General features: G+C 32.3%; 1 protein-coding gene across 2 annotated transcripts in view; it reads right to left on the bottom strand.

The window, feature by feature from the left end:
• PICK1 (protein interacting with PRKCA 1) overlaps positions 1-25,669 on the bottom strand; it is a 113,666-nt gene that overhangs the window by 27,444 nt on the left and 60,553 nt on the right. For both annotated transcript variants that reach the window (XM_085817032.1, XM_085817031.1), the window contains one exon: positions 13,229-13,329. In XM_085817032.1, coding sequence (XP_085673158.1) covers positions 13,229-13,329 — 101 coding nt within the window. The remainder of the gene's footprint in view (positions 1-13,228; positions 13,330-25,669) is intronic.

Below are 25,669 nucleotides of genomic sequence, written 5' to 3'. Positions count from 1 at the left end.
GGCTGTGGAGTCCTGGAATTTTAAAGACTCCGACTTTGACTCCCTCATATACATGTAAACATATACACATGGATTATAGCGTATTTTTTAATATGAAAGAAGTAATAGAAATTACAGAAAAACAATTGATAACACAGCGAATTAAATAAATGGAAAAACTGGCATTAGTAATTTCTAAGAAACAGAATAGCTTCGGCAATATCTTTGTTAGAGGATCGTAAACCAGTTTGATAAACTTTAGAGCTGAGAACTTTCCACAATGACTTGAGTAGGAGGAAGAGCTGTTACTGTTAGGGCTACTTCTTTTAACTTTTCAGGATAGATTTTTATAAGTCTAAAACCCCATTCATGTGCAACACTCCTCGACACAGCTGCCGTTAGCAAGAGGAGAAAAAGGAGACATGAAAGAGTTTCATATTTAGGACCCATTCAGAAGACCACCGTCTTCCTGCCCTTTACCCCTAAGCCTCTGTGAACAATCACGTCTCCGAATTGGCAGAATTCTAATACTGTTTTTACACATTTTTAGCGTTGTTTACTGCTGTTAATTTTGTAATCTGTACTTTCGTAACTGGTACCTGAACTTTCGTAATGGTTCCTGAAATATATATGCTTTTTAATTATTATTATTTTATAAGCTGTTATTTAGTTCACTCTTGGTGGTTGTCGCTATGGTTAAAAGATGGTCATGAATTTTTAAACTGCTTTCCGATAAGCTATAGAACTCAAACTTTGTACATACATTACTTGTGGATGTGGTGTCACGCTTTTGATTTTTAGACGATTAGATTTTTTTCAAACTTAAAGTCGAAACAATTTTTTGCAAATATTAACAAATAAACTGAGAATCTTAGAATATTATAGTTTGCACCATAACACACTGTGGAGGAAAAAAAAATTAAATGAAATTTTTAATTTTTTTAAAAAATATTTTGGGAGAATTTTTTTAAATCGTCCATATTTTTAGACTTTTTGATGTCCATTAATTTTAAAATTTCATATCTAAAAATACATCGGTTACAAACTTCCGAGATTTTCCCAGCTTATAAAACAAATTTTTCACATTTGAAAAAAATGATAAAGGAAATTAATTGGATGATTTTTTAACTTTTTTGAAAGATATGCAATGAAGCAGAATGGAAAATATTGATTCTTCTAGGGCATCAATTTGAAACATCTGTTTCAAAGTAATAATCTCATTATTACACACTATCTTTATGATATTATTTATACTATATATGTTGTTATTGTTACCAGTTGTTAGTTCAGCATAAGATTGGAGATATTTTTGAGTTAACTTTCTCTTAAGATGCGTTTTGCATTCCATTGTGTTTAACGTTCTTATTAGATTGAAGCATAACTGCTGATTATACTTAGTGATATTCTAAACACTTGTGCGAGTATTTCTGTGGAAAATTCCAGAACTTTGAAGTGTTTCTGTTGATAAAATAAATTTAATTAAGCTATCATCGGATTTGAGTGCAATGACAATCATTTACGAACTATTAACAATCTATTATAAACCCTTACGCACGTAACAATATTATAATTAATTAATGTATTAAAATTGTTTTGAACATGTTTTACAAAACAAAAACAGGTAAAAAAAATTCTGCTTGCGTTTTATGATTTTTTGCAATTTTTTTGGCCACATAAGGTTTTAAAAAAAGGGTTTGTAATTTATGCTTATATTTACCAATTGAATAAATAGCACTAGGTTTGATTTATATATATGTGTGTGTATTGAAATTCAGTATTAAAATTTTAAAGATTTGAAATGATTAAAAGTCTATTTAGACAGTTTGCATTCTTTAAACTGCAAATGCAAACTGAGAAATCTTTTGCATTTTTTTCGATAAATCCTTTTACTTAAAGTCCTAAAACATATACAGGTATGAACTAAATTATTTATTATTTTTACTGCTTATTTAAAATTATATACTTTATAGAAACAGGATGGGTTTTGCAAAATACTGAAAAGAAAAATTATTTGAAATGAATATGTGACTGAGATCCTATTTGTTTTAAAGATTTTAGATAAAAATGTATTTTTATTTTTTTCTCAGAAACTAATTCATTAATTGCAAAATCATTCCTTGAAGTTATTAAAAACACTCTAATAAATACAATAAAAAACCTGGGGGGAGACATGGAAAATTGTATGAGAAGAAAGACATTTTAATTGTAAAATTTTTCTTCAAAAATTTTAATTTAAAAAAATTACTAGAAAAAACTTTTTTTCAGCTTAAAATTATTTTGTCTCACAAAACCATTTAATAATATTCATAAAAAGTAGATGAAAATGCTTAAATATTTTTTAAAAAAATCATTCAAAAGGTACCGAGTCCCTTGTCGAGTTGAAGCCGATATGCACTTGTCTTAACTTTAATTTGAACTATATTTCTGGAATACCTAGCATTAGATAACCTTGTCTGTACTTGTCTATAATTTCCATATCTTGTACAGTTCCATCTAATTTTGGGGGGATGCTATCATATCCCCAGACATATCAGCGCGATTGTTTCGCTGACAGTCCAGCGAGCAATAAGTAAAATTAAGGGAACCGCGCAGTATAATACGAGAAATCTCCCCATTTGCCCTGCTCCCGAGATGTAAGGAACATTCAACCAAGTTCTACCTCTAATTCGGCGAGGCAGTTAATGCTTTCCCATGTAAATGGGACACGTTGGAAGAACCGGTTTTCGCTACAGGCCGAATCTGCTCTTGTGAACGGGGCTTAAAAGAGGTGTCTTGCAAGAGCAATCATATTTCTCTATTTCTTTAAAGGCCATGCAGAAATCTTGTTTTTTCATTTTTAAATCTAAATGGTCTTGGTTCTTTATTTTCTTTTCAATATTATCCAAATACTTCTCAAAATCTAATTCATCACTGGAAGAGGATGATAGAGACTCAGTAGCAATGTGTGCGGCTTGACTGTTCTTGGTTGAATACTCCAATTGTTCTGAAAATAATTTCATTCTTAATGAAAGTTCATAGATGGCTTTCTTTGCCTTTTTAATTTGTTCACCATCCAACAAAATTCGGTGTATATATATTGAACCCAGCAAGATCTAATTGTCTAGCAAACTAGTTTCTCTTTCCTTCATTGAACAAATGATTCCTTCTGCAATAAACTCTCCATTTCAGAAAGAACAAACATCACATTCTTCTATTCTCCCCTCTTTTTAATTCTTCAGATTGCAGCTTTTTTGTGGCTATATACGGTGTAGAAAGAAGAGTTTCCGATTCTGAAAGATCATTCCACAGTCTTTCTGTTAGTGAAACATTAGGGTTCCCTACATCTTCTAAAAACTTTCTTAATTCTAACAACCTCTACATCAACAAATATATATACTGCCAAAAAAAGGGGGGACAGTTCTATATCTCCCATTCTACTGAGCCAATTGACAAAATTCAAATTGCGTTTTTCATGTCTCGAAAGCGCAAGTTAGGACACATATTAGATTTATATATAGCATCAACATAGGTATTTTGACAAAAAATCGTACTTTTTCTGAAATGACATGCCAATTTTTTCCATATTTCAACTCTACGATTCAAATTATGCCTAAATATTAAATTTTATTCATTTCAGTTTTCGTCAAGAATAATTTACACGGTGAACTTCTTAATTTATAGCAACGTATTTTTCGTTTCTTTTTTTTTCATTGTAGATGAGCGGGGGGGGGGGGGGGGAAGTCATCTTTCATACTTTCAAATAATTTTAACAAAGTGCGTAAACCACATTTGGCATTATTATCGCTCACAAAAAAGATGCCAAATTTCAAAATACTCCAATATGTAAATTCATGTATATCTTAAGGCCAGTTTACACCTGTCAGAGCAGCTCGGAGCGAGCCGCTCATTACTATTACTTTGACAATGTAAACGCTCATTTCGACGGAGTAGAAATGTAGGGGAGATAGTCAGTGTCCCATTTCTACTTTGAACCTGTTGAAAAATCTATCCAAGCAGTTCCTCCGAGTAGCGTCCGCAGGGACATAGAGACATTGAGTTCTATGACATCGCCGAGATTGAGCAATTGCCAAATCATGGCATTTTTTAATACATAGGTATCTTATGAAGTGTTAGGGAGCACTTCACTGCTTCATTAATAAGTTGCATACTTCTATAATTATGTGAGCTTATATTCATTTTTCTACAAGCATCCCTACATGAGGATGCAATAAATATATGAAATTATAAACTATAAAAATAAAAATGGAATTATGAAAAAGATATGTAAATCTGTTTTATTGGGGATATTTAAATTTATTGCTTTATATAAAAATATTCTGGGCTATAATTTGTTACAATTCAGCTTGGATGTGAAACACTGAGTGCAAGTACTTAGGGTGTATTAAGGTTTATATAAATTATGCTAGATGAATTCTAATCTTCTTAAACTATCCGTTTTAGCATTTTAAAAGTAAAGTATAATCACTATATTTAATCATTATTGATTTGATTGATATCACTTTATTTTTGTGTTGTCCAGAAACACAATTTCAGTAGAATCCAAAAGTAACAATTTGCGATAAATATCTTCCTCTTGGAACTATGTCATAATATATATATTCTTTTACCTGTGATAAAATATGTAATGCTCCCAAGTTTTTTGCTATTTCTTATTTATTTAAGATTTTCTGAATAATTAGGTAGATATTATACAGTTTATTTCTGTCGTGTTAATGATAGCTTTGAATAAATATTCCATGTGTTAATTTTGCATTCTGCTCTAGAAATAACACAGTTCCAGTCAGAAATCTGCATAATTAATTACATGCACAGAGAGCTATTGATTTTGTGGATTCTGGATGAATAAATATATTCTTTCTATTAATAAATAATAAAACACGTTATTACTTTTACATTATTTTGTAAATGATTAATTAGGCGTAAATAAATAGTTGTATATAGTAGTAAAACTTTGCTAATTTGAATTTCAACAACCACAGTTGACTAAATAACTTCCCTTAATAAACTGAATTTTTTTTTAAATCAATTAATGAATATATTTTGAAAGTGAATAAATTTCAATTATATTTCAGGTTTACAAAATATATTTCAAGTCCTTGTATCTTAAATACAATAACGTTTTTGTAACTTTGGACATCCTCCTCCCAAAATTCATTTAATAGTTGATTTGATACTCCTATTTCATTGCGGCAAGCTACCCAGTCACGTACCCATTTCCTTTTCTTCCCCCCCCAAGAGCAGAAATCAATTCGTTTGAAACTGCTTCGCAGACTTCAAGCACTGCAGCCAAAGAACATCTTTGTATATTCAATGCATATTCTTTGCTGCAGCTGCCACGTCGGTATCCATTTCGTTAACAAACGGAGGTGAGTTATCAGTCCACTCTGATAGGTGTAAACAATCTATCAGAGTACAGGTCTCGGCTGGCTCACTATGAGCTGCTCTGACAGGTGTAAACTGGCCTTTAGAAAATTTTGAATAGAAAAACTAAATTTTTCACAGGTGTTCCTAGAACTAAAGATGATGTTAAAATTTTATAGCTTATAATAAAAAATTTGTTTCGAAAAATTTATAAAAAATATTTTAAAATAGAAATTTTAAAAATAAATCATAAAAAATGTGTGAATTATATTAGGATTAAGTTTAAATTTCGAATTCTGGAAGAAGGAATCAAGTAATTTTAACCAAGACATGTTAATAAATATATATCAAATTTAATTAACGTTGAGGAGCTAAAATTTTAAAAAAAAATCTTGCACAATTTTTACCAAACTTGGCAGTTTGACATAAAATGAATCAGAATCGAAATATGGAAAAAATTGGCATGTCATTTTATAAGGTATTTCTCCCGCCTTCTTAGCATGCCTTCATGGTGTAATTAGTGGTCTGTATGCTGGGCGCGTATTCCAGAGGTCCGTGTTCGATTCCCGGCAAAGGCGTTGCTCATTTTTTATCTTTCCTGCTTAAAAAAAAAAAAAAAAAAACCTAATGTCTCTACAGTTGCGCCCGAATTAAAAGGGTGTTGGATGATGATTCTTCAAACCCAGGATTTGGCGATTGGGTCCCTTAAATCCCCAGATGACCTTTACAAGGGGGAGTATATAAGGTATTTCTCCCACCTTCTTAGCATGCCTTTGTGGTATAGTGGTATGAATGCTGGGCACGTAAGCCAGAAGTCCATGGTTCAATTCCCATCGAAGGCATCACTCGTTTTTCCTCTTTCCCGCTTCCAAAATACCTAATGTCTCTACAATTTCAGAAAAAAGCCGATTTTGTTTTAAAATACCTGTATTAGAACAATGCTATATATAAATTTAATACATATCTTAAGCTGTGCTTTCGAGACATGAAAAACACAAGTTGAATTTTGTCAATCAACCGAGTAGGATGGAAGACATAGAACTGTCCCCCCTTTTTTTTGTGCAGTGTAATTCCCCATTGCATTGCTTGATCAATAAATTGCCTTTTTTCCTCCTCGCTTCCTTCCTTCGCCTAACGACTTTAATTTTGGGAATTCTTACTACTATTGCTGCTTACCTAAATTTACCAATGAAATTTGAATGAATCAGTTTAATCAATAATGGCAAATGTCACATCCATCCTCCTCGCTTATATTTATTTATTAATATGTTAATAAAATCGAAAATAACCATTCATTAATGTATGTAGTCCATAAATAAAAATAATAACTCAGTTTGTAATTAATTTTTTTTTTCAGTTCACTTTACTTTCATTTCAGATTTAAACTGTCCAACAAAAACTGAAGTAGGAGTCGACGTGTTTTTAGCGACTCCAGCTCCGACTCCTTCTACACAAAAATCTGCCCGATTCCACAGCCCTGGATGAAACTGTTAAGAAAGTAATAGAATGTTGTGTTCTTATATATGAAGACACAAGTAAGGATGTCTCCAAAGGTAGCACGAGTCAAGATAAATGTGTTTCAAATTCAGAACTATTTAGAATTCAACAAATGAATGATACATCTTTAAAAGCATGCTGGCAAGATGCTAAGAATGGAAGTAATTAACTTTATTGTTATTGACAACTTTTTGTATCATAAAGATAAAATTTTAGGAGAAAGAGTTCATCAATAAGTTGTTCCTAAAGAAAGAAGAAAACAAATTTTGGATTTAGCTCATTCTAGCTTATGGGTCACTTGCAAACCAAGAAGACAGCCAAACGATTGAGATACTCCGTCCACTGGTCTGAAATCAAGAACGATGTAAATGAATATTGTAATACTTGTATTTCTTGTCAACTTCAAGTGAAAAAGCGCCCCTTTGATCAAGTTTTGATTATGCCGGTAATACATCCAAATGAACCATTCCAGGTATTAATGAGGATATCCTCGGACCTCTAGAACCAAGCTGTCGAAATTATAAATATGTTTTGTACAAGATAGCCTGAAGCGGTACCACTGAAGAGTCTGAATGCCAAATCAACATGTGATGCCTTCCTGCAAATCTTTACATGCACTAGAATCCCTCAGATTGTTGCTTCGGATCAAGGAACTAATTTTACAGCTTTACTGACTTAAAGAGTTTTTGAAAAAGATTGGATTGTCCCGAAGGTTCTCAACCCTTTACCTTCGATTACAGTTTCTCAACCTTCAAGTTCAAACAGCCTTGGAGAAAAATTTAATACTCTTTTAAAGGGAATGATACATCATACCATCAGAGAATATCCAAAAGACTGGAAGAAACACCTAGCATACATTATTTGGGCCTATCGAGAAGTCCTTAATGCTACGACTGGTGTTAGTCCTTTTGCAGATGCTTTATGGAATATGCCCTAATGGCCCTTTGTCTATCTTGAAGACATCATGGCTGATGAAACTCCTGTTCCTCATGGACAATTAAGCTCAGCGACTGATTATCTGAATGATTTGAAGATGGAGTTAGAAAAAGCTGCTGAGTACGCAGGACTTAAAGCTGTTGGAAAGCAACACGCTTATGCATTCTATGATAACCGGAAGACTTGTCATAAAGAATTTAAGGAAGGTGACAGGGTTATTGTCTTAATCCATGCTAGTCAAAACTAAGTTTATGCCAGATAGACCAGACCTGCTACAATCACCGAAAAGCATACTAATTATAATTACACAGTACAAATGCCTGACAATTCTTCGAAGCACATTCACGCAAACAAGATATGAGAGTTCAAGACAACTGTGAATAATGTCGGTGTGATATTTATAATACAGACATTGATTTTGGTGAAGTTGAAAACATTCCAAAAATTTTTCCAATGAAAGCAGAACACTATTCGAATGAAGAATGTGATATTACACACCTTGAACCACATAAGAGGAAAAAACTCATAGAAATTTTAAGAAGGCATACCAACCTAAGATCTGGTATTCCAAAAATTGCCAATGTTAGAGAACATAACATCAAACTAAAGCTTGGAAGTGTGTCAAAGAAGCAGAAACCATATTGGATACCTGAAGTTCTAAAAAATGAAGTTGATGGACAAATAGATGAGCTGTTACAGCTAGGGCTAATTGTTGAGTCAGTGAGTGAATATGTGTAGCTGGTAGTTTGTGTATCAAAGAAAGACGGAACCATGAGATTATGTGTAGACTATCGGTACCTGAACTCACAGATGAAAACTGATGCCTTTCCGACGAAAAATACCGTAGACCTAATTTATCAAGTGTCAAAAGTCCAAATACATCACTTTGATTGATCTAGGTAAAGGATACTGGCAGATACGACTGAACCCTGAGTGCCAAACTTTCATGCTGTTTGTGATGCACAGAGGACAATATGCCTTTTTAGTTTTACCCTTTGGATTAAAAATGCCGCCGCAACTTTTCAGAGGACTATGAACAAGCTTCTCGCCAAACATAAAGAGCATGCTGATTCTTATATTGATGACCTGATTATATTTTCTGATGATTGGAATACACAACTGAAACATATTAACAAAGTCTTAAGTACGCCAAAAAAAGAAAATTTCATGGTTAATTTCAAAAAGTGTGACTTTGCAAAGCATAAAACCAAATTTCTAAGACACATAGTTGGTTCTGGTTCACACGAACCTGACCCAGAAAAAGTTGAAGCCAACAAAATTTAGAAGTTCTCCCATACTAAAAAGATGTAAGAAGTATTTTGGGACTATTGTCATATTACCGATCTTACGTACCCAATTTTTCTGCAATAGCACAACCTTTAACTGCATTGATGAAAAGAAGAGCTTCGAACGCAATTACTTGGCTGAAGGAACATGATGAAGCATTTATTCAATTAAAACGTGCCATTTGCAATGCTATTAAATGTTACTCTCCAAATTTTAGTTTGCCTTTCATCATTTATGCAGATGCATCAGCATATGCTGTAGTAGCTTGTTTGGCTCAGCAGGATGAAAACAGCATAGAACACACAATAGCCTTCACTAGCAAAATGTTGACTGAAACGCAGAGAAATTATACTTTTATTGAAAAGAAAGCATTTGCCATTATCTTTGCCCTGAAGAAATTTGAAACTTATATCTTTAGTTCTGAGATCGTCATCGTTAGTGGCCCTAACCCTCTCAAATTTCTCACAATGTTCCTTCTCATTTACAATGTCTCATTTGCAACACTGGTCTTTAGCATTACAACGATTTCATGCAGTGATTACACACCCAAAAGGAAAAGATCATGTTAATGCAGACTCATTATCTCAATTAACTGCCTCTGACTGGAAGCATGACTGAAAGTCAATAACTTTTGAAATGTTATGAACTATGACTATTTAGTTTGAACATTTTTTTAGAGCTAAAATGCTATGCTTTTTATTTTTTTAACGTTATGCAATATGTTTAATAATTTAGCTAGGGTTTGCTGAAGTATTATGTTTAATTTTAATGATTGATTTATATTGTCTTGTTTATATGAGGATTGCTTATATGATTATGATGATGTGAAAGAATCAAGTTAAAGGTTTAAGTTTGAAAAGTTAATTTTGAATGTTACATCTTTTAAATGATTAAGATTACTGAATATATGTTGAAGTAACTTTAATTTTAAATAGTAAAAATTGGTTAATTAAGTTCAAAAATTCCGTTTTTTGTTTGTTTTGTTTCAAGAAATGTTTATGTGTGGATTTGACAGGTCATTAAAAGATGCAATCAAATCTTTTACAGGGAAAATGTGTGACTACGCATGCCCAGTTTAGCCAACATTAGAAGAGACATTACATTAGAAGAGAAGAGACTGATAGTAAGGAAGTAATGAAAACAACCCACTATATGTCAACATAATGATAAACATAGTTCTATTTCTATTTTTTGTGTTAACTATGTGTTTTTTTTTTTTTTTTTTTTTGTGTGTGTGTGTTAATAAAGTGTTCATGCTGTTAAATGTCTGTTACATGCAGTGCCCACATTACGCTCACGTCTACATTAAGCAGGAAATATATATATCCAGAACCCATGCAGAAGTAATGTACGACACATAGAAACTCTAATTTTAATTCTAAAAATTGTTTTTCTTAACTGTTTTCAAATGTATTTGGTCTTTTTATATTGATCTGTATTTTACAATTTTTAATGACGATTTTTTGCGTTTTTATGCATTTTTGCCATGCTGCAAAGTGAGAACTGAATTAACTGAATGAGAAATATATCTCTAATGAAATTTGAAGAAATAAATTTAAATGAAATGCACAAAGAATGTGTATAATTTCATTATAATGTATAATTTAATAGGCCATGCAAGGGAGTCCTGTGCTGTCCACATCAGATTTTTTTGCTTTGTACCAATGTTTTTCTAAAGTTTAATATCAGATTTTTTTGCTTTGTACCAATGTTTTTCTAAAATTTAATCTGATTAGAACTTCTTAGTGACTGAAGGCTATGTAATTTATAGCACGTGTATCCCATACTACGAATCATGTACTTTGAATTTTGACCATGTTTTTGAATTATTAAAATTTTAATTGCAATTAATTGACCTGTGGTTTTCATTAGCTAGCTGATTCTAATTAATCATTGTTCTGTCTTTAGCACGAAGTACGTTTGACAACATGAATGCTAATGTTTTTCATGATTTAGAGTGAAAAGATACGAAAGCTATAGCTGATTGGTGTATGAATGAACATTTAATTAGTTATCCTATGAATGTCAAGTTTGCGTGAAAGATGCATCTGATCGAACTTAAGGATCAATCGGACGGATATGAGTGGGTTTGCTACAAGAAAGGCATTCAAAACTGGCGCTCATACCAACACTACTGAGGTCATGTACAGCCAATCAGGAGAAGGAGAATCAATTCTAGGAGTACTTGGTTTGCATAATGTATGCACAGTAGTCATCTGATGCTGACATTGAGATGTATCCACCACATGAGATGAGTATTTTTATAGCATACATTTTCGGTGTTTTTTATATGACAGGTGTCATAAAAATCACCAATAATATCAAGGGGTACCCTATTGTGAACTTTTACATGAGATGGAGATGCCTCGAAAATTTCAATCAGCTGAGAAGTTTCCTGGGTCTTTGCACTTACTGCAGGAGATTTGTGAATGATCCATCGCAAGACACCCTTCACAAGCTGATAGACAGCAAGCAAAAGTTCTTGTGGACAAAAGAAAGTAAGGATGCCTTTCACAAACTAGAGGAAGCTGTAACATCTGCGACAATCCTGATGTATCCTCAGCTCGACAAACTATTTATTCTTGACACGGATGTGAGCAATGAGAATGTCGATGCTGTTTTGTCCCACAAAGTAAATTGGCTAGAATATGTCACAGCATACTGGAGAAAATGTCTGTCTCAGCCAGATAGGAATTACTGTGACAGCAGAAAAACTTAAAGCCATAGAACATTTCCATCATTACCTCTATGGCAGAAAATTCCTGCTCCACAAAGACCATGCTCTGTTGACCTGGCTCTTAAATTTAACGAAACCTTAAGGCCAAATAGCCAGGTAGATACAAAGAATACGACATAACTATCGGTCATCAGAAAGGATCATCACATGGATACGCTGATGTCCTGTCTAGAATGCCCTGACTAGAAAGTTGCCAATATTGTTCCTGGATTGACGGGAAAGACGAACTGCTTAATCCAGTTGCACGACAATTTACAACTTCAGGGTGACCGAGACCGATGGATTGATGAAGAAGTCAGAAAAGATGGTGACATTACACCCATAACTGACTTAATGGAGTCTGGACACCTACCTGGCAAGGTCATTTCAATCATAGTCTTATGATAAAACAGCTACTAGAACTACAGTCAAGGAACAAACCAAAGAGAGAGTTTCTGCCGTTGCCAAAGACATTGACACTTTAAAAAAATGCACAGCAACAGCAAGAAGCAATTCTGATGGTTTTACATTTTTACCCATGTCTTCTCGTCCCTTTTTGAAGCTATCCGCATATAACAGAAAGACCTTCTGGCAAGTGCATTGGACACAATTTTTCCATAGTGGTAGACATAAACGGATGGGATTCCCAAGCTAAGACTTTTCATCTTGCCACTTCTCTGAGAGCAGACACAGTGTATATCCTTCAAACTCTACCCAAAAACCAGAAGCTAGATTTTGAAGCACTATCCAGGATGTTGGAGCAGAGCTTTGGAGAGAAGTGTTTAAAAGATTACAGCAGGCTTCAATTAAAATCCCGTCAACAAAAACCCACAAGGGAAATCCTGGCCCTGTAATATTTTTCATCAATGGCATCTGGGATTATAAAATACAGAAAGCCCTGCCAATGGTAGATGTGAAGGATTTAAAAAGTGCTCTAGTGTATACCATGAAATTTGTGGCAGCCGAGCTAGTAATTCCTAAAGACCTACGCCCATGAGCTGCTCAAGTCCAAAAGCCAGTGGCTCAGACAATTGCTCATCTATTGAGTAGACTTTGGAGAATGGAGATCTTCACACAAGCTTCGCTCTTTAGTTGCAATTTGCATTGCACTGTGTTTAACATTCTTAACAGTTTGAACTGTAATTGCTGATTGTACTTTGTGATACTGAGAGCTTTGTGTACTGATTGCACTTTGTGCTACTGTATGAATATATATAGATATATATATATATATAGTGGAAAGTTTTAGGGCTGTAAAGTGTTTCTTTTGATAAAAATAAATTTTATCAAGCTCACATCGGTTCTGTGTGCATTCAATCTATTACAAACCCATATGCATGCAACAATATTTTAAAGAATAAAGTGCTCAACATTAATTGAAAACAGCTTCCTAACTCATATCAATGGTTTTTTATAATGATGTATAATGCATTCAGAGAAAAACAGTATTACCTGTATTCATAATTTCCTGTTTCCACTCTATACAATGGTTCTTGCAAAGCTTGGTAAGTGTATTCTTCATCATCCATTTCCTTGACTTTTAAACAGTATGACTACAATAAAAATTAAAAAATTAAGTTGTAAAAAAAAGAAGAAAAAAGTTATTAATCAAGATGACAGTTTTTCAACCCATTTTGGCTCAGTGCTCTTTACTTCAATGATGAAATTCAGCTGACACGCATAAATACAGTCATAATAGTTATTAACATTTTCAAAGCTTAATATAGCAGTTTTACAGAATTTAATTTTATGAAATTTCTATCAAATAAATAAATATATAAGGAAAAATATGAAAGCTTTCAGATTTTACATTAAGGCATTTTTTAACGTTTTCTGTGTTATTTTTATTTATTAAATATCGTGCTCTTTGCAATTAAACCATAAAATTCAATTCAACAGCAGCACCTCAAATTAATTTTAAAAATGAGCATATCTTTAGAATTTCCGATACTTAAGTCTCACTCACTGGAGATATTTTTCCCCCTCGTACATTGTTGCCTTAACTCTCTTTGAAATCGTTGAGTTTCTTAACAAAAAATATGCCGGACGTGATTTGGGATTACTGCGAACTTTCTTATGGAATATGAACCTTTCTTTGTCTTAGAAGCTTCAGATTCACGACCATGGAATTGAGGCAGGTCCCTTTAGATTCAGTTCTTGAAGTGTTATGATTTTGTATGTGATAGGAAGTTTTGAATTTATAGTGGTGATTTGATTATTTAGTTGATGTAAATTAATTTGAAATTTAGTTTTGAAAACAGAAGTAGTTTATGCAAACATGGTGAAACAAGTTGAAAGGTTAAAGCAGAAACGAAACTGCATTAGGCAGCTTTTTCTTGTATTCTTTTGACAAAAATTGAAGACAAAATAAATAAAAACTTAGTGAAAGTGTGAACTAAAGTGAAATTTACAGTAAAGAACAAAAACTCTATGATCTTTATGATCAAAGAAACCAGTTGATTGAAAAGATAAAGAATCTTAAGGGTTTAGATAGTGAAATAGAAGCGATAATAGGTATAGATGATTTAGAAAACGAAACTGTTGAGAGTGAAGAACACACAGGAATGAGGATATGCTAGGATGTATAGATCCGGCACTGTGCTGCGTATGTTATTTCATAATTTTTATTCAATCATGTTGTTACTGTTTATCAATAAATAATCAAAAGACAACTGCTGTGAATTAAATGACTCAATACTTCAGAACAAAGATACCCCAAAATTGTTAAAGTGTTACAAAATATTAAATCGATAATAAAACAATTTCCAAGCTTCCAGATGCCTATATTCAGAGGAGGATTATGTTATTCAAAATTTTATGGCTCTAGGTACCGTTGTTTTATCACAATGCAAGAAACATACATACATTTATGCAGATTCTTCATTATTTAATTTCTTTAAATATGACACAGGGTGATAATATTTGGTGGCAACAGTTTGAAAAGTGATACAAACATTTACAGAATTGAAGCAAAATGCCAAAACGAAATTAAGAGCCCTTCTGAGCTAAAGCGCCTTTGGGCTAAAAAAGTGAATATTTTTACAACATTCAGGAAAAATAAAAAGGACTACACCACAGTACACAGATTACAATTTCTTATAGCAGCTAATCACAACAACTGACACATGCAGAGTGAAGAAACCAGTGCATTTCTTATCTTACTTTCTTTGCAAAATTTACCACCCTTATCAACAACCATTTTTATAGAATTCTATATGATGTTAAACATGCTCAAAACTGACATCTTGATAAAGCATCACACACCTTTAATGTATAATCGGCGACTGAGCATTACACGCCTTCAGTATTTTTCAGTTGTTCAGATAAATGTACAGGATGGCGCTATGAAATTGTTTTGAATAAAATTGGAATTGGAAATTGAACTATTTTTCTCCATCCCCCTGTTGAAAGCAAACTAATTCAATCTGACTGTTCTAATACTTTGGCTATTTGGCCTGGATTACTTCATTTTTACTAAATTTCTAATTTTTTTTTTCCATTGGTTCTCAACTTTTTCTTTTGTATTTTTGTATAACTTTGGAAGGTTATAACTTTAGTATTTAATATTATTTAATTGCAAGATATATAATAAAGAGATAATTAAATCAAAAATTAGATCAGCAAAGTAGTCAACCAACTAATAACTTATTAATTTAAAATTTTTAAACTTTTTATACATTGTATATTCTAGCATTTAACGTGCACTTCTAATATAAAAAATAAGAACGAAATTTAGGGGTGCACATTATATGCTGGATATAAAAATAATACATTGAAATATATGGAATAGATAAGTACAAATACAAAAATTAGATTTCTGCATGTACCTAAATATTTTTTATTTAAAAGAAATAGCATATTATGAACTTATGGAACTTAAAAACTTTCATTACAGGATAACATGAAAATTTCATGATATTAGTCTTCCATTACATTTTCAAGCACATCATTGAATTCTGTTTCATCTTCACCATTACTGTTGTTCTGATCCATAAATGAATAATCACCTAAATTGTGAGACATACAACACTTTTTAAATGATTTTTGAATTACGTCAGGTTTAATTTCATTCCGTGCTTTTATCATCCACTCACACACTGTTTCTAGATTAACATGATGCATTCGGTCTCCTTCTGTAATTTTTTTTTCACTTTTTTACTTCCATCTATTACACTGTTGTTTTAAATTATCTTTGAATGATTTATTGATACACACATCTAAAGGCTAAACTAATGACACTAATCTACCTGGAATAACTGTCTGGTCTGTCTCTTTCAATAAATTCTTTGTATTATCATTAGATGATATCTGAATATGCCCCAAACTAAAAGACTTTCTTGATTCTTTAAGGTGACACGCTACTTTTGCAAAACAATTCTTATCCACAATTTTATACCATTTTTGGCCATCTATCCTTTCCAGTGAATATGAATGAAAGCACCATTTGGAAAATCACATTTCAGCATCATCTTTCTTTCAAAAATAACCATGGGCTTTAATTTTGTACCGTCTATGAGGCAGGAAAGCCCTACAGTGAGGTAAGACTTTTTGCAACCTGTTGTTTTTATGTGAACCAGCTTTGTTTCTTTCACATCAATTTTTTACATCCTGTCATATCAAATATTATTGGAGTTTCATCCATACTTTCAATGTCACAGTAAATAATTTTTTTGCCTACACAGGTCAATAACATACTTCTGAAAACTTATGAATTTGTTGTAAAAATCTTTAAGAAGCCTTTGCTTTTTCTTGCAAAACTAAATTATTCCATGCCATAAAACGACACCAGCGGCCAAGTGATAAAGTCACTGAATACTGGTAGTTCGGCCCGGGGTTCACATTCTAGAGAATGGGCTGGCTGCATAAGCGTTTTCATGGTTTCCACTATGTATAACTTGTGTACGAACCAGTTTCCTTTAGAAAGTCCTCTACGAAGGCATCCCTTCCCTTAGGCACATAGCCCTCAAGTAGTTTGCCATAATTAAATCAACCAAACCAATCAATGCTTTAAACTTTTCACTTTCATTTGCATCTTTTGGGGAGGGTCTTATTTTAAGGTAAACGTATGCCATTTCTTGCTACAATTAATCTATTATGACGATTTTCAAGGATCCAGTTCACAACATTTTCTTCTAGGATAGGCAATTTCATTTCTCTTTTATCAAAACACATTTATTCTTAGACATATTAATTATTGTTATTTCCTTTTTCTTCCATTCATGTATGAAGCTTTCACCAAGGCCAAACATGCTTGCTCCATCATGATTCATATTTTCTTTTGCAAACTGAATGACTTTGCATTTGAAACCAGCGTTGTGTTTGTTTTGTTTGGCAGTAGACATATTTATTACTAAAAAGAACACTAGATGAATTGCATTTTAACTAAAGCTTTCGATGTTCCCTCCAAAATCAGGACTTCAAATAATTACAGAAAGAGAAAACACCTGACTAACTCCCCGAATTCATTCGGGTTGGAAGTGAATTCTTACACCAAATTATGTCACCCCCTTTTCTCGAAACCCTAGGTAACATTCTTGTGCACACCTGCATTGCATACAACCCACGCTCTTTCAGAATTAGTTACTCCCTCAAGCCTTTTTGGAAGTTGATCTGTCAGCACTATCCTTATCTTCAGGGCAGATGTTTTTATTTTATTCGGCTTATAATTCCTTACTAAATGTAGTACTTCATCCTGATGTACTCCACCTTTGATATGATTTAAATCAAATTCCTCATCATTATAAATATCACGAATACACATCAAATAGTTTTCTGATTGCAATTTTCTAATTTTGCACTTGAAAGAAATGTTTAATAAAGTAAACAAATAAATATTAAGCTTTTTTTTTTTTTTTTTTTTTGTAAATTTTGATACCCTTTAGATCATAATTGCTCTTTATTTCATAAATTACGGTTTCATATTTTTAATTTTATAATTTCTGCATGCCATCTTACCAGATTTAAACTGATGATCTATTATCTGGAAAAACTGATAATCCAGAATCGCCGAAGTCCCGACGAGTCCGGATTAAAGACTTTTGACTGTATCTAGTTCGAGTCAGGGCAAGCTCCAGAGTATTCGGTGACATAAGCAAAATTAATGCGACACCCTCTTCGTATATATCATGTTTTGGTACATATGTTTAACCCTCAATACGGTAAAAGTATGCAAGTATTTTTTTCTACATTTAAAATATTTTGTTAGTATAGTTTTGCCAAACACACACACACACACACACACACCAAAAAAAAAAAAAAAAAAAAAAAAAAAAAAGATTTGCTAATTAAAAAGAAAAAAAAAATCTTAATGTATTTTTTATAATTTTTACATTGCATGATATAATAAGAGACCTAGATATCACCAAGCATTTCGAAATAAACGAACAGCAAAATTTCACAATACAGTAATTTTTACCAATAGTAAATTAATGATATGAGAAAATCAAAATGCAATTTGGTATCAAGAAAGCAAATTAAGTAGGATATAAGGCTATATTTGTTTTAGAATTTCAGATTTAAATTCTTTACAATAAATATTGTATATTATTGACCTATTGTCCCTAAAGTACATTAAATATCAGATCATATCGATGTATCACAAAGTAATAACCAATACAAAATGAAATAGTACTTCTGAAGTGCGAATATAATAACCAATACAAAATGAAAGAGTACTTCTGAAGTGTGATTATAATAACCGATACAAAATGAAATAGTACTTCTGAAGTGTGAATATAATAACTAATACAAAATGAAATAGTACTTCTGAAATGTGAAAGTTACATAATATTAACAAATACAGACCAGTTTTGCAGAAAAATTGTGTTTGGTTAAAAGAAATGTCAAAAGTCCCTAACACAAGAGTGTTTTCTGATTGTCTACATTTCTTCAATTCACAGTGGGGTTTAGCCACTCATGGTGTTTTCAGTTAGCTTTCCATTCTACTGTGTTCCAGTCAGCAGCCATGTAACATGCGAATTTTCAAATTTATGATTAGGAATTGGCAACCCTACATGCTTACAGCACTGCGTTGCAGCCGAAGCTGCACACCCCTGAAATTGACCCTGAGTTGGGTCCCAACATCACAGGCCAGCCAGCAAAGACTGTTAAGACATATTTGAAGCAGGCACAATCTAATAAATCATCTGTAGCTATAATAGTCACAAGCAAGGCAATATTTTATTGCATGAGGTTCATTGATCCATTTTATGTATAGAGTTATATAGCTGTAGATTGAGTTAAGTCTTAACTGTGATTCATCATTGGCAGTATATTACAAGGATATCGGATATTGGCAATAGATTAAAAATGCTGGGGGAAAAGTACATATTCCAATACCTCTAAATTTGTGATACAACACATAAATAGCCAAGTATGTACACATTACACATCATCACAGAAATGGCACCTAGATGCACTATTGGAAGGTTACAAGATGACATAGGTGCGCTTAAAGTTAGTCATCATTTTCATATTGTTTCATTTAAAATAAGTAAAGCTGATCAACCTGTTGACTCAATTTAATGCAGCAAAGTATTTTTCATATTTATAAACTTTAACATTACTTTCATTAGAATTTACCCTAAAACTGATATAATGAGAAATTCAACTCAAAACTCTGGATTTTGAATTACCCCTCAAGAATTTGGATCCCATCAACCAGCTCAAGCAAATGCTTGACAGATTTCTGAAATGTGGGAAGAGCTCATTTTTCTAAGCAATGTAAAATTTCCACTAACATCTTTAACTAAATTCTCGAAGTAGCATTAACAGTGTCAATGCCTAATGATGCTTTCCTAGAGTTAAAAAGGTATTATAAGACACAAGATATTACTTTAAAGAAAACCTGCATGCATATAATGTAATATTTCAAAACACCTTCCACTTAAATGGTCGGTTATTTAACTACAGTAATGAAGGCTACAGTTATTTGCTTTAGGAGGGCTGCCTTCACAAAGAACTTGTGAAGAGAAATTGGTTAATATTTACACTGTACATAAGGAAAAACTGTAAAATTAGATTTGTTCTGTAGCCACAATCAAGACAAGTGAAATGAAAATCTGATCTCGCATTACAGCACTCAAAACATTATTAGAAGTTCATTTGTTTGAAAATATAAATATTGATTTTAAAATTCATTCCTTATTTAGTTACATTCTAATCTATTTTTATCAATATCTTGCTTTCCCCCTCCCAAAAAATTCTCCAGTTTAAAATCATAAATATGAAACTGTAAGTACAGTCAAATCTCATAAATACAGTCAAAAGTCGTTAATTCGGACACCCATAATTCAGAATGATCTATAATCCGGACCTCAAAGCTAAAAACTTTCTGCGCATGCGTTGCGTTGACACATGCGCATAGGCATTTACGCGTGCGCGTAAGACCTTTTATGACTGCGCATTTGCATGTGCGCAAGCACAGAATACGTTTTCGCGTGCGCGTTTTATGTATAACGGACGGTGTAAGCTAAAATTATCTAATTATCTATTTCAGTTAATGTTGATGATTGCGTTGTTCCTTAATTTTCGAATTGGATCCGGCTTATTATTTTTTGCAGACTGTAAGAGCAATACTATAAAAGTAAACTTGAACTTTCGATTATGTCAAATAGAATTTTTGATTCTGGAGCTCCCAAAGGATCGTACAAAACGAAAGTATGTTTCGATGTCCATCAAACAAAAAGTTGAATTGCTGCAAAAAATGGATAAAGACATGAAGAATGTGACAGAGAGGTTAGTGAAAACGAAAAAATTTCGATTGACAAGTTAGTCGGTATTCTCGGCACAGCAATTAACGGGACTTGAACAGCGAAACTTTGTACGTGAACAAAAAATTATGTCTGTTTATAGAATTAAAAAAAAAGTATTATCACATAAAACGAAGCAACTTAAACAACTTACATTGAAAGAAATGTTTAATAAAGTAAACAAATAAATATTAAGCTTTTTTTTGTAAATTTTGATACCCTTTAGATCATAATTGTTCTTTATTTCATAAATTACGGTTTCATATTTTTAATTTTAGAATTTCTGCATGCCATCTTACGCAATTTAAACTGATGATCTATAATCCGGAATCGCCGAAGTCCCGACGAGTCCGGATTAACGACTTTTGACTGTAAATCATTTCTGAAACAAGGAAAAAAATGTGACTACTCTTCAGAGTGACCTGAGAGCTGCAAGAAGAAATATTTTTCAATCAAAGTGAACAAAACATTTAAATAAATAAAACAAAAGTATGAGAAATTAAACTCCTCATAGTCACTTTCAAGAGTACCATTAATTATTAAAAACGTGTCAAAATTTCACCTGAAATAGATGCAACACTATCATTGCTAAAGTAAGAGTTATCATCCATTTGTATGTTTTTCCTGTGTTTAGCCACCATAAAAGCTACACTTGCAAAACACTATCCTCTAAATTAGGGGTCTTCAATCCATGGCCGGATCCGCTGAAGGTATTTTAGTGGCTCCACATTTGAATTTGAAGAAATATTCAAAAATTTTTAAGAAACTTTGATTTTAAGAAAAATTGCCTTATCAGCTTTTTGTTCTAAAAAAATAACTTTTTTTCCCCTTATTCTTGGTATTTGAAACATTTTATTGACATGCCTGTTATTATTTGGGTTAAAATTTTCTGAAAATGATGAATTTTTCAAAAATTCCACTATATCTTATGTAATATGTGTTCCACCTGAATTTCAATTAGAATTTATAGATTTACAGTGTGACTCTGCAGTAAAATGCAAGTTTCTTCCTCGTGTGTGAAAATCCTACATTAATTAATTTTTATTCGAAATACGTGATGGAAGACAAGTATCCAGGAATTCGTAAACATGCAGTCTTCTATCTTTGGCAATACCTACATATGTGAACAGCGTTTTAGTAAAATGAAAATCCTAAAATCAAAAACAAGAATACGGCTGACAGACAGACATTTGGAGGAAACTTTTAGGAACAACAACACAGACTAAACATCATATTGAAGCTTTAATCAAGCAAAAACAGACATTGAAACCAAAGTAACTACCATCTAACGCCAGTAATGTAAGTTTTTTTTTTTTTATTATTATTTTTATTTTTATTGTTAATGCATTTTGTAATATCATTCTGTACAGTCATCTTTACACTTTTTTTTTCATAGTTAAAAAAAGTTGCAAAACATTTTTGATTTCCGACTTTTGGACTGACTTTTTGGAACCAATGCATACATATACAAATCTGTAACACTATCTCTTCACTTAGAATCAATTGTAGTCTTGCAAAAGAAACCTCCCTTTTTTATATAAATTTTCCGACTACACTATTTTTTTGACAGACACGTGGCCTGCAGATCTTTGTGAATTTATTGATGTGGCTCTCGTGTGTGAAAAGTTGAAGACCCCTAAACTAAACCACTTAAACTCATCAACAGATTCCAATGCAATGTCTCCAACAAAAAATCTGGCATATTTGAAACAATTTTCAACAGGTGTTTTTTTTTTTGGGGGGGGGACCATACTTCATCCAGCTCTTGAAAATGTTTTGAACCAAAGGGCAAAAACCATAGTTATTGTCAATCCAATCCCTGATCATGAGATTTCAAAAATGACATTTGGAATCCTAAGGCTGCAAAACTGATTTGAAATTTGGGTGCATGAATACCAAGTCTTTTGATGTTAAATTTATGCAATATAATTATCCCTAGTCACAGCAACTTATTGTTTCACTTTTTGAAATTCTTTAAACATATTTTTACTTTTTTTTAAATTTAAATTGATTTTTCCAAAGTTTCAATAACATTCATATTTTACAGTTAACTATGAATGTAATAGACATTTCATACTAACATTTTAAAGCACACTGCTGTTAAACACTTGCTAGTCACAAAAGGCTTCAATAAGTCAGGTATTTCATATTAACATTTTAAGGCACATTGTTGTTAAACACTTGCTAGTGAGAAAAGGCTTCAATTTATTGGTACTTATAGGGTTCATAGCCACATTTTAGTTAAAAAAATAAGCACCTATAAGCACTTTTCAAGCACATTTTAAGAAAAAAAATAAGCACCTGCCTAATTACATCATACACAACTGCATAACCTTAAAAATTAGACTTGTAATTTAAAACATGAGAAATGAAGTACTTATTAAGAGAGAATAGGCATTACCTCAACCATGGAAAATAATTACTTTTTTTTTTTTTTTTTGGTTTGTTTTTAATTTTAAATAATAGTTCAATTTACAGAACTAGTTTACAATGAGAGGAAAAAAAAAAAAAAAAAAAAAAAAAAAAAAAAACTACAAAGAACTAAACTATATTACAAGATTTAATGATGAAATTTCAGTTCAAAATAGAGAAAATAAATAATAATAAGGCATATTTATTGTATTCGCTTCGAACCTAATAATAAATACAATTTATTTTTCCACTCATATTGATATTTAAATAAATTAAATCTAAATTCTGAACATTTTCTAAATTTTCATTGTATATCAATTTTCTCTTAACAGATATTGCAAGCAAAGTAATTTAAGTAAAAAAGAGGAACATTTCTGAAATCAGAAGACAGAAATTTGCTCCATGCAGTCATCTTTAACAGTAAAAGCTTAACTAACCCGCATACTTGGAAATTGGCGAATATTCGGACAGTTGAGCGTAACTTGAAGGAGCGGAGGGGGGGGGGGTAGACTGTAGCAGCTCTTTAGATTTTTCCGCTAAATAAATGCTTTTGAAATTTCAATATGTGCATCATATAAAAATAAACCAACCGAACTAAAAAATATTCCGCTTAGCAAGCACAGTAAAACTCTTTTAAGTGCTCATAAACAAATCTCGGACTGAACATCAAAATTAATTATCCCTGCAAAATATCGCAAACGTTATTGCGCAATACTTGCGCCGTAACTCTTCCCTACGTGATATTACGCAATCGGAATCAACACCTGCTGGTATTGAGAGAAAAAAGAACTAAATAACTGGAGTGTTTTTCATCCTAATTTTCAACAGACGGCGTTAAATTTCCGGAATAGAATCATTCTTCGCTTGGGTTGGTAGACCGCAGAACTTTTAGTCCTATTCAATCCAGATTGGAAAGTGACCCCCCCCAAAAAAAAGGTCTGTTGCTTGTTTTGCAGCGAACTGTAACAGTTTCAATATTCAAGATTTTGCGGAGAAAGGGGAGACCTCCCAACCTTCATACTGTACAATGTATTGGCTAAAAAAATGAAATTATTTTGACTATTCGATTACTTTCCCTTTATTTAAGCCATTCCGAATATTATTCCTTAGAAAGCTAATCTGTGTTAAAACACAACCATTTTTGGAAGTTTACTATACTTCAGTTACTGCAACTATGTTATTATAAACATTCATACATATGCTCATAATATAAGCATAACGATCATAATAAACACGAATATGAACTGACCAAGCAGAACGAGAATGCAAATCTTTTTAAGATCTTGATAGAAATTCAAACGTGTGTAGCATTTGGGTGGGAGGAAGAGAATGCCGATGTAGCGGAATTTTCTACTGCTTTCGCAATTCTTTGACCAATAGAACGACGGGCACCTGTCTACTCTTCGTGCACACCAAATGTTATGTTAATGCAGAGAAAGGGGGAAAAGCTATTTCCGGGAGTATGACTCACCATCTGACATTCCATATTAGGAAGAAAAGTTGTTTATTTAGTTTCGGCTTTGGTACGGGGAAAAATAGCGCGTTCATAAAAAAAAAAAAAAAAAAAAAAAAAAAAAAAAAAAAGCACTAAAAGCAAAAAATAAGCACTAAAAACAAAAAAAATAAGGGCTTTAAAGAAAAAGTAAGCACCTATAAGTTCCTTTATATTTTATTTTCAAATAAAGACTTATAAGCACTTATAAGGACCGCTACGAACCCTGTACTATTAACACATGACAGTAAAATTATTTAGTCTTTGCCCATAAAACTTTTCAGAGCAGGATGATCATAGTTTTGCAGTAGAAAGCAAAAACCTAACTTTATTTCATCTAAGTTATAAATATATGAAGATTGATGCAAGACCTATTTTTAAAGTAGTCTTCCACTCTTTTACATAAACAATATACAGACAACCATTCTTTATAAATCTTCTCAAAGAACAACTTCCATCTTTCACTGAATCTTTCAGTCCAACTATTATTTGCTCAAATTTCTTTATTTCTAAATTACTTTGCTATCTCAAATGCCTTTTCCTTATGATGATTTCTGATACAAGCATATTTTTGTCTCTGGCATTGTTGAACTAAAGAACCTTTGTTTCTTGAAAGTTCAGCTTTTGATATCTTTTTATCTTCCTTGTATATGTTGTTTCTAAACCATTACTGAAGCTACTCCTTTGATATAAGAATATTATTCAAACATGAGTTTAGGGGTATGGTGCTTTCCAACGAATGCCGCTTTAGACATTTCACATATTTACTATCTTCAATAAATTTAATTTCACTAAGAATGCTCTAGACTCTCTGAGAAATGAAGAATGAAACTGCTTATTAACTGAAACTCCACAATCAACAAGTTCGTTCCTGAAACAATGAGCAGCCACTGTTTAATCTCAATGAGTATTTTTTTCCCTCCCCACACACAAATCCAAGCAGCAACATACAGCCTCTTTCAGGAGATTGATACTGATAAAATCTGAGAATAATTTATTTTCCTATTTGAGGACCAGGGTATGGGATAACCACAGCTTCTGTAATAATATTTAGAAAATAAGTGTACTTACCTACTTAGGAAAATGGGTATGCACCTTTGTTTGCTTCTTAACTGACACATGCTAACTAAGATTTGATGAATTTCTGAAGAGGTTAGTAGGGTAGCACAGTCTAAAAGAAAATGCTGAACAGGAAAGAAGTCTGTTTTCCTTTTGATAAATGAATAATGCATTTCAGCT

This window comes from Stegodyphus dumicola, chromosome 5 (genome assembly GCF_044657685.1).
Source record: "Stegodyphus dumicola isolate Sdum_Otavi_A_Nest chromosome 5, ASM4465768v1".
NCBI lineage: Eukaryota > Metazoa > Arthropoda > Arachnida > Araneae > Eresidae > Stegodyphus > Stegodyphus dumicola.
Note: the sequence above shows the minus strand (reverse complement) of the source record. Positions and strands in the feature narration are given on the sequence as shown.